Source organism: Dioscorea cayenensis, chromosome 12, assembly GCF_009730915.1.
Source record: "Dioscorea cayenensis subsp. rotundata cultivar TDr96_F1 chromosome 12, TDr96_F1_v2_PseudoChromosome.rev07_lg8_w22 25.fasta, whole genome shotgun sequence".
In the NCBI taxonomy this organism is placed as follows: domain Eukaryota; kingdom Viridiplantae; phylum Streptophyta; class Magnoliopsida; order Dioscoreales; family Dioscoreaceae; genus Dioscorea; species Dioscorea cayenensis.
The window spans coordinates 12,561,440-12,572,572 of record NC_052482.1 but is presented as its reverse complement, the minus strand read 5'-3'; the positions used below and the strand labels follow the sequence as shown (position 1 = coordinate 12,572,572).

Here is an 11,133-nt window from a genome sequence, read left to right as displayed (position 1 = left end):
TTTGGTTCTTAAGCATTCAGGACTGGTTATAGGTTTGGAGAGTTTTCTGTTTTGATGTATAAATTTCAGAAATACTCCAGGATTCATGCAAATTATAGAGCCCGTTATGATAAAAATAATAATAATAATAATGAAAAATAACAATATAAGGAAATTATGATGGCATCTTCATTGGTTGCACCACTGAGTTTGTCTCCCGTGACTAGGACTTATCTGAAGATGAGGCCAAGAAGCGATTTGAAAGCCAAACCAATGTAGGCATTATCTAACTGATGGACGGCCAATCCATTGTTGAGTGCTTGGCTAACTCCTTGATGATGATTGGTCGTAACAATGGCGAGAAACTGATGTTGTTATTAACATTGAACCTAGAGAAGATGCAACTCGAATTGGTTTCGGTTGGTGTGGTGAGATGTCAAGCTGTGGATATCTCTCCATTGAGGAGAGTGAACCAGGCAGTATATCTTCTAACTACTGGTGCTCGTGAGAGTGCTTTTAGGAATATTAAAACAATTGCTAAACATCTTGCTGATGAACTTATCAATGCAGCAAAGGGCTTTTCCAACAATTATGCAATCAAGAAGAAGGACGAGATTGAACAAGTTGCCAAGGCAAATCATTGATGGATATATAATACTGCAGACCTTTAGGCTTGGGATCTTAGTTCAGCAATAGTTCCATTTTGAGAGCACAATAACTTGTTAGTTATGAATGCATGGTGTTGAGTTAATAAACCTTAAATTTAGCATAAGTTATTTGTCCATTTCGGATGCATGGGAATCATTATTTTATCCTTAAAAATCATTGGTGGTGCTATTATAAGTCAATAAATAAATAAAATGAAGTTGGTGATTTTTTTTTTAGAAAATTTGCAAGTTCACATGCATGAGATAAAAAAAAGATAGAAAAAGTAAGAAGCATGGATCCTCACGTGCCAAAAAAAATCAAATATATAAAAAAAAACAAAAATCAAATAATAATAAAAAAAGGGGTTCCACACTATGAAAGAGATAGATGTGCAAATCACCAAGTGATAAAAAAAATGAAGAAAAAGCATGCATGCCAATCACAGGGACATCATTTTTTGGTGGCCATCTTGATAAGTATAGGATCCAGCATCATCTGATACCCTTCAAAAAATAAAAAAAAAAATGCATATGCACATGGCAAACAAATAAAAAATTTGAGAAAGCATGCATAATAATAATAATAATAATAATAATAATAATAATAAGTAGAGAAGCATGACTATGGACGTGGGGATAAAAAGATACATATAAAATGCAAAAAAATGATGAAAGCATGCTATAGTCTTGAGACATGTTTAAAAATAAAATAAAATAAAATAAAATAATAATAAAATAAAAAATATATAAAAGACATGGGCCAACCATGAAGAGATATACATGGCATAATAAATAAAAAAAATATGATGATGATGAGGACTAAGAGGCATGTCATGCATGCATATGGGTATAATTAAAAAAAAGGGGCATGCATACGTGCATTAAAAAAAAAAAAGAGGGCATGGAATTAAATAAAATAATAATAATAAAAGAATGAGAAAGCATGCATGAGATGAAAAGTAAAAAATATATATATAATAAATGAATGAATGAGAAAACATGCATATGTGCAATGAAGTAATGAGAAGCATGCAAAATATATATATGTACATAGATATATATATATAAAGAAGCACATGGCCCACCGAAATTAGAAACATTCAGAAAAAGCCCCAAGTGTCATGCACATGGGTATATATATCTATCCCCAAATATATATATATATATATATATACTCAAATAAATAAAAAATCCGCTATGATAAGTGTGGATTGAAATAGATCTAAATAAATAAATAAATAAATAAATCTAGAAAGGATAGCATGCTGCTAATCTCAAAGCAACAACCAGGATGCTTGTCTCGAAATAGTGGTTAAATTTATCTCAAGGCGGCGATGAGATATATAACGCGATGATAAGGCACAGCCAGTGGTGGCCTATTCATTTCAAGATAGCAACCAAAAATAATAAAGAGAGAGAGACGAGCAATGAAAATATACGCCCTCAAAATGGCAACGCTGACAGCAACGCAGTGGCAAAGGCGCAAGCAAATGCAATATATATATATATATAAGTGATGTAATAAATATGTTTATATAATAAAAATAACAAGATTTATAATTTGCAAATCTTTCTTGCTTTTTACTTGTATTTTTTTGCTCTTAATCGGAGGTTCCCAAGATACTAATCTGGGGTAATTAATAATAGAGGCTTACCTCTATTAGAAATGGAAGAACCCATAAAACAAATACGATATGTGTGCTCGATGTATCATCCGGTGTCTTCTTCATGATGCTAGACGCATATTTTCGATCCGACAAATTCGGGCACGCCCGATGGGGACCCATTCCTCCTCTCATCTTTGAGGCAAAAGTACAAGTAAAGGCATTATTCCTACATCCTATGAAAGATATCTAATAATGTTTCTTTTTATTTTGCAGGAAACAAAAAACATATGGCACTCAAAAACTCAACCACCTCTGGAAGCCCGAAAATCACAATTTTCCTTAGCGAAGGAACTGAGTTTCAATTGCCCAACTGCACCTTCAACACTGGAGCTGCAGGAGCTGAGCTGACCTTTGGCACCATATCTGAGTCAGTGCAATTCGTAAGGAGACCCACACCATCGAAGGAGAACCTGACAGCTTCGTGGCTTCCATCCAAAAGTCGTCGCCCCAATGTGATTGTTCCTACAACTGGTGAGAATGCTACTGTCAGGAGAGCACCATGAGTATCTGCATTTGAGAGGCTATCTCACCCCAAAAGGGTAATGATTGATGATGATGATGATGATGATGATGAACCCGCCTTTACCAGTACAGCAAAAGGACGGGAAAGCAGAATTTTCCAATCATCTGATGAAGACACACCAAAGAAGAAAAGTGTGTTTTCAAGGCTCACACAGAGGAAAGTCAAAATTCCAAGACAAAAGTTGGATTTTGTGTCATTCCAAGGACACAAGAATGATCAAATGAGTAACTTCAATAACTCATTTGAACCTCTTAACTTGGTGAAGAAGAACGCAACCACTGCAGACCTGTGCCCCCAACTGAGTGAAAACAAGGTTGGTCAACCTCCAAAGTCCTATCACAAGAACTCATTTGGTCAGAATCTCTACAAGACTTACACAGCATGAAGAAAACTGCAGTCAGAGAAGATAAGACCAAGAGAATTTTATCAAAAGAAGAAGCAATTGATTTCAACAGCACAGAAGACTGTGTTTGACCGTTTAGCTCCTACAAGAAATCAACCCAAGGTTAACAGGTCTAAATTTCAATGGAGGAGGGAAATGAAAGATGAAGAAATGTCTGATGCAGATGTTGAAGTACACACTTGTCAGATGGTTACTGAAGCAAGAGCAGATCTTGCACCCGAACAAGAACAACCGGGGCCTGTTACAAGATCCAGCAGAAGGACAGCAAACTCCCTGAATGGAGAAGAAGGTTCTAGCCATGTGGCGCCACATAAGGAGCAAGGGATAGCGACTAGCCTTCCACCACTCCATGTACCAATGAAACACAAAGAAGTACAGCATCTAAATGAAGATAAAGAGGATGAACCTGTCTTTATTCCTCAAAAGGGACATCGTGATACTGAATATCAAAGACTCAATGACAACATGGCAATGTTGATGGGATCAATGTTACAAATGCAGAAACAAATTAAAATCCTCATAAAAAATCAACCTGAATAACCAGGAAGATCGAGGAGTCTAACCCGACGGCGGAGAGAATCCCTGAGGCCAGTTGAGCAAGGGGTAACCCCACGGTTTCCTATGGAGAATGTGCAGATGTTGAGAAGTCCAACACCACATCCAAAGGAAACCTTCAGGCCAGCAGAACATGGGGGAACCTCTTATGCTCCTGTTCAGGAACAATCAGCTATAATGACTCAGGAAGAGATACAGCGAATGGTAGTTGCTCAATTAAATCAAGCCAAAGGAATTGAGACAAAGGCAGATAAAGACAAGCCCTATCCCAGCTACCACGACCTGGTGCCCTACCCCAAGGGATATAATGTTCCTAAATTCAAGCAATTTACTGGGATTGGCAATCCTGACCAACACTTAGCTCATTTTGTCACGGCTTGTGGAGATACAAGTGCGAAGCATCACGCCTCCTCAGACAGTTCTCTGCAAATCTTGCAGGAGTAGCATTTGAATGGTATGCAAATCTGCAACCTGAGTCAATCCAAACATGGCATCAGCTGAAAGATGCCTTTCGAGTACGGTTTGGGGGCATAAATGAGAAAATCATAATTGTTGACCTCGTAGCCACTCGCCAAAACAAAGATGAAAAAGTGGTCGATTACTTTATGAGGTGAAGGAACTTGAGCATTAAATGTGAACAACCACTCAATCAGTAGCAGGTAATGGGTTTATTGCTGGGGAACATTGATAGTTGGATGTTGCCTTTCTTAAGTACATCTAGCATCACTACATTCCAAGGCTTAATCTCACAAGCTAAAAAATTGGAAAGGACCAACCCGAAGGTGTTGTCCAATTTCCAGACCCCCTCAAGGAATGATAGAGACAAATCCAAGAAGACAGATGGCGTTAAGTATACTGCTACAACCTTCAATATTGAGAAAGGGAAAAGCATGGCGGAGCCCCATAAGCCAGAACAAGCTAAGGCACCTAACTTAGGTGCCGTTGACAATGAGTCAAAACCTCTTCCTTCCTTCAAGGATAGGATGAATAAGAAGTATTCTTTCAGAAGAGATAAAGTACATAAAATCTTCAAAGATGCTGTGAGAGAGGGTCTATAGCTCCCTGAATGCAAAAGGCCTGAAGAACAAAGCATGACAGATCATCCCAATTACTGTCCATATCATAGGGTATTAGGACATACAATAGAAGATTGTTATGTTTTCAAGGACTGGGTCGAGCGACAATACCAAGAGGGCAAAATCACACTCTCAAAGAATGTTTTGTCCGAGCAACTAGCTGAACATACACGCTATGTGACTGCCCTAAACCCAGAGGAGTCATCTCAAAGGAAATCACGGTGGTTGGTAACAGAGTGATATTTACATCGACGAAAATGACAAACCTTGTGCTGTCTCGGAAGAGTTATGGGAAAGTATTTATATCCAAAAGATCAATGAAGATATTGAAGAAGTTGGCTGAGCTGCCAGGGATCATTTGGAAACGCTCTCGGCAACCTCATAAAGGTCACCAGACAAAACAGTCAAAGAAGAAGAATAAAAAAAGAAAGCAAAAGCGCGAACAATCAAAGCGCAAGAAATCCATTATTGAAGAGTATATAGAGACTCTTGAAGAATATGAGCAGAAAGAAAGAGTTCTGATTACCCTCAGAGATTATTTTCCCAAAGAAGTTGAACAATTACTCGGGGAATTAGCGAGAAAAATTGAAAATGAAGAAGATGTGCAAGTGGAGACTTGCAGGGTTATTTTAGGAGGGGAACCTCTATATAACCCAGAAGATAATGACGAATGTGATAGCTTCTCTGAGACAGAAGAGCTGCATGATCGTTACGACCGGCCTTATGTCAGTAAGAAGCAGAGAAAGAAGATAGCATTCAGGGAGAAAGTAAAGAAGGCGAACGGCAAGCTTTTGGAGCCCTACCCATAAATAATATCCAAAGAACCATATTACACCCCGAAGACCCCAAAATATAAGTTCTTGAAGAAAGTCATGCCTGCTGAAGGCATCCCTGCTTTCATTCAAAGGGTGACAGAGGAGTCAGCTAATAGGCTATGACAGTTACATATTGAAGATGCTGAGTGGGATGAATCTGGGACATATCCTCCAGAATTATCTGGATAAAATTTTATTTCAAAAGTCATGGATTCTCTAGCCCCTGCTAAAGCAACAAATACTAAAGAAAGATTTATCATAAAAGATAAAAGGAAAGAGCTTTTTGATCAAGCTATAGAAAATGGATTGTATTTGCCTAAACCCAAAAGGCGACGCCTGATGCATCTTGATAGACATCCAAACTACTGCCAATATCACCGGCTTACAGGACACACCATAGAAGAATGTCACGCTTTCCAAAAATGGTTGCAAGGATAGGTTTCTTTGGGAAATTTGACACTCACTGAGGATTACTTTGAAGAAAAAGGTGAATGTTATGCTATAGTTGCTCATGATGATTCAGAAGATGAGCTAAACTTCCCTGAGGAGGAAGATGAGGCATCACAACATGTACATCAGATGCAGCTTAGAACTGGGGAAGACACTTCACCAAGACAAGTTCCCATTTCAAATAACCGAGATAAAGGGAAGATGATTGAAGAAGAGAATGTCTCCCCAAGAAACCCCTTTGAAAAAAGCCAAACTACAACATTTTCGCACACTTGAAGAAAGTTCCAGCACTCCTCAGTATGCACGATGCATTGATGATGTCAGCTGAAGTCAGGGAGTCTTTAATACATGCCCTACAAAATCCAGAGGAGTATCAAGCATATTTTCCCGAGGTCAACCTAAAAGAAGCCCTAGATGCATCTCATACATCTTTAGTGTCCTTCACAAATGGGGACCTATTACTTGGGACTACGGCACACAACAGACCACTATATGTGACAGGATTTTTGTGATGGAGTAAAAGATCAACTGGGTTTTGATTGATCCAGGGTTTTCTTTGAATTTAATGACCCTCAACACTATTCGAGCATTGGCTCTTGAAGTATGCCACTTGTCTTTGAAGAAGATCATCATCCAGGGTTTCAATCAACACAACTAAAAGGCATTGGGATCGATCACTCTTCCCTCAAATTTTTGAAAAAAATATCATCTAACGTGAAATTCCATGTAATTGACGGACAAGTCGTCCTATAAAAAGCCCTCTTAGGAAGGCCATGAATTCATGAAAACCAGTTGGTTCCTTCAACACTGCATCAATGCATAAAGTATTTGGTGGATGGGGAAGAGTTCGAAATTGATGGAGAGATCCAAACCCTTGGCATCCATGAAATACACTATAAGGATGCGACGATTATATTAACGCATCCAAGTTAACCAAAGGGGCAAACATTGCATGCCCGGAAGAAGTGTCTTTGATCAAGACGACCCAAAACTACTCGTGGTGCTCCGAGAAGAGAATCGGCGCCACCTCACTTTGGTAGTGACACTAAGTCATCGGAAGATGAGAGCGATCGCGAGATATACACCAAAAGTAAGGGTCAAATTGAAAGATCTACTGAACAAAATGCATTATACATTACGAGGATTTCTGATGGTCTACAAATCCATGGATGACTTGAATGTAAATACAGTCGAGCATCTAAAGACATTTTATGTACCATTTCGGCATGAAAAAGGGAGAGAGGCATTCTTTTTTACAAAGACAAGAGCAAGAAGACCTTAAATGATATCATAAATATTGAAGAAATAGAAGATAATGAAGCTCAACCCATAAACTTCCCAAGCCATTACCCCGACAAGCTCAGGATGATAGTTGACAGATTTGGGAGCAAAATCAAGTGGTCGAGGAAGTCGCATCAGGGCTTTCGTAGATTGTGGCATCGTGCACAGATAGATAAGAAAGGAATAGGCTATTCTAAGTTTTCCAAGCACTCATGTTATATGGTAACATTACAGGAGGAGGAAGAGGAAATAAAGATGAAGAATGCACCACTCGAACTAGAAGGCGAGGGCAAGCAACAATTGATGACTTGGTTGAAATCGACTTGAAAATGATGAGGAATCGAGGTCGACTTTTCCAAAGTGCACAACTATCAAAAGAAGAAAAAGCATCATTCAAGGCTCTCTCGAGGAGCATATTGAACTGCTTTGCTTGGAGCTATAATGAAAATGCTAGGGTTAGATGATGAGGTAGCTCGCTCACGCACTCAACCATTAATCCCAATGCTACTCTAGTTAAACAGTGCAATCGAGGAAAAATGAAGTTTGACTTGGAAGAAAAGGTGATAGAAGAGACAAAAGAAGCTCGATTGAGGCGAATTTTACTCTGAGAAGAGAAATACTCGATTGGATAGCTAACATAGTCTCCGTGAAAAAGAAGAATGGGCAACATACGGATATGTGTAGAGTTCGGGGACCCTGAATAAGGCGTGTCCCAAGGATGATTTTTCCCCTCCCAGTTATCGAGCTCATGATCGACAACACCTCAGGGTACGAGATGTTCTCCTTTATGGATGGATATTATGGATATAATCAAATTAAAATGCATCCAGCGGATCAAAAGAATATCGCTTTCTCGGAACACCCATGGGCATCTATTGCTATAGGGTAATCGTCGTTCGGATTGAAGAATGCAGAGCGACTATATCAAAGAGCTATGACTAGAATATTTGATGATTTGATTCACAAAGTTGTCAGATGCTATGTAGACGATCTTGTGGTTAAAACAAATTCCAAAGACAAAGCATCTTAATGATTTCGAGGACAATTTTTACACGCCTTCTGGATCAATACAGAAGTTGAAAATGAATCGGAAGTGTGCTGGAGTCCTCTCTGGGAAATTCCTAGGCTTCATCATAAGGCACAGGGGAATAGAGATATATCCCTCCAAGATAAAGACAATCCTGGAAATGCCACCTCTCTTGAGACTGAAGGCAGCGCGCCTTCCAGGCGCTTTAGCCTATACTCAGAGATTTATCTCCAACCTCTCGAAGTTGCAAAGCCCCTCATCTAAACTAGTCAAGCAAAATGCTCCTTTCAAAATGGGATTATGAATGTCGAGAGAGCTTTCATGACATTAAACGAAGACTTGTTGAATCCACTGGTGCTAGCATCCCGATTTATGGAAAGCCTCTGATCTTATATACGGGCGCATTAGAAGGGTCTTTGGGGGCTATGTTAGCTCAGAATAATGAGGAAGGCAAAGAAAATGTGTTATATTACCTTAGCAGGATGTTGGTAGGAGCCGAGAGTAAATATACACCAGACTGAAAGAGCATTGCTCAGCTTTTTGGTGTTTAAAGTCAAGAAGTTGAGACACTACTTGCTAGCGCATAAAGTAATACTCATATCAAAAATAGACCCACTCAAATACCTTATGATGAGGCCGTTGCTTACAAGAAGACTAGCAAAATGGGCATTGATTCTGATACAATTTGATATAACGTATACTCCACATAAAGGCAATCAGGACAGAGCGGTGAAGATACTTCCTAGCAAAGACATCCTCTCCCTAATGATTCTACCACTTAATCTTGAACTCTCGATGAAGAGACATTAATAGTGGAAGAAGCAAAAGGTGGCGACTATACTCTCTCCCTCCGGAGCCATGCACAAATAATGAGGCGTAATATAGAAGCTCTCATAGTCTGGGTTTTGGGATTGAGTAATTAAAATGGGAATCCAAGATACACATTATTTGGAGACTCACAACTCATTATCAAGCAAGTCGAAGGAGACTAAAAGATATACAAACTGAACTTCGTTTAAATATTATAAGAATGTCAAAAATCGATGAAGAAAAATCCCCAAGTACAATTGAGGAGGGTTTCAAGATCGAAAATGGAGAAAGTTTGATTCTTTGGCGAAAGTAGCAAAGGACCGGGGAATCCAAAGTGCTGAAGAAACTGCATAACTATAAAAATAGAAGACCCGGTAGTACGATCAGCTCAGTAGAGTCAAAGAGGAAAGTGTTAGAGAGCGATGCGGAAGTCTTCACTCTCGAGATGCAAAAGGAAGATTGAGACAACCGCTTTATGGAATATTTGAGGCATAAGGATAAACTCACTGAGGGATAAATAAAAGGTCTTGCGATAAAGCGTAAGAGGCCTAAGATTCACCCTCCTCGATGATATATTATACCGCAAGGTCCTATGATCAAGCTGCTCTAGCGGTGCACTCATGTGAAGAAGCCCAAGAAGTTATACATGAGGTACATTCCGGGATGCTGGTATGCACCAATCCGGACAAGATGCTGATCTCCAAGATCAGCGCTGGGGTATTATGCGGCCCAACCAGCATGGTCGGAGATCGCGTGCATCTATGCTAGAAAATGTCATCATGTCGCGATACGTGGGAGACTTTTATTCATCGACATCCAAATCCTTCCCACCTCACAGCCTCTTCATGTTCCTTTGAAAATATGGGGAATGATCGTAATCGGCCCTATTGAACCATCGTCATCTTTTGGAGCGTCGATTCATATTGGTCACACGTATGATTATTTCTCCGGATGGGCAGGTAGCAATCCCACTTTAGAGGAAGTCAAGACAGAGAATATCATCAAATTCTTCCAGGGAAAACATCTGCTCATAGATTTTGGAACTCCAAGAAGAATTATTTTCAGACAACTGCGCTTTGAAACTTCAAGGTCTCGGAGGTTGCAGCATCCATAAAATAGATTGGAGACATGGTAGCTCTCATCTATAACGCTGAGAGCGTCTGGATATGCTTAGAAGCATTCAATAAAACCCTCTCAAAAGTCTGTTGAAGAAAGCAGTTAGTCTCAAAAACAAGAAAAGATCGCATGAAAGACTCCAGGAGATGCTCGTAGCATATCGCAGCACCTATAGGACTCCGACACAGCCGCACGCCATATTTCCTTTGGTGTTTGGAATCGATGCGGTTTACCTTCTCGAAACTCAGATACCCTCCTCAGAAATGGCATTGCAAAATGAAATTTCTGAATGAAGATAATGCTCAGCTCTGCTTGGATGGAGTTGGACTCTCTTGATGAAAAAGATTAGAGTGCAACAAATCCTCAGAAGTCTACAAAGCACAAATGTAAACTCAAGACATACAACAAGATGGCTCGTTTTCGGGACTCTTACCACTAGGAGATGACCCTTGTCCCTGCAGAGGACCCATCATCACCAGCCACCAAAAGGCCGAAAATTCAAAGCAAATTGAGGCCCTTATGTTGTGGAGATGCGTCTACGAAGGAGGTGCACATCAACATGCCGGATGCCAATGGAGAAAGAACGATGTCACCTATCAACAGTCGCTTTTCTTATATTATGTCTAATGTAAAAATGTTTCTGCCTCCATGACAGACAATCTGCCCGTCCCTCGCTGGGCTGACTAGTCATGTACAATTCGTGTGATTCTCGAGGCCAAAACATTTTATTTTCTATGCATTTATGTACTAAAATCATTTCTTTTGTACCATTATAGTCTGCTAA

The 11,133-nt window shown here is 39.6% G+C and overlaps 1 protein-coding gene across 1 annotated transcript; it reads left to right on the top strand.

Moving 5' to 3' along the window:
- The first annotated feature begins 272 nt into the window (after positions 1–272).
- Positions 273–623, top strand: LOC120273168 (40S ribosomal protein S5-like). Its single transcript, XM_039279810.1, has one exon. The coding sequence runs from the start codon at positions 273–275 to the stop codon at positions 621–623; it is 351 nt and encodes a 116-aa protein (XP_039135744.1).
- Positions 624–11,133: the final 10,510 nt, after the last annotated feature.

Coding starts and splice junctions, on each gene's coding strand:
- LOC120273168 (XM_039279810.1), top strand. CDS start 273: ATGGACGGCCAATCCATTGTTGAGTGCTTGGCTAACTCCTTGATGATG.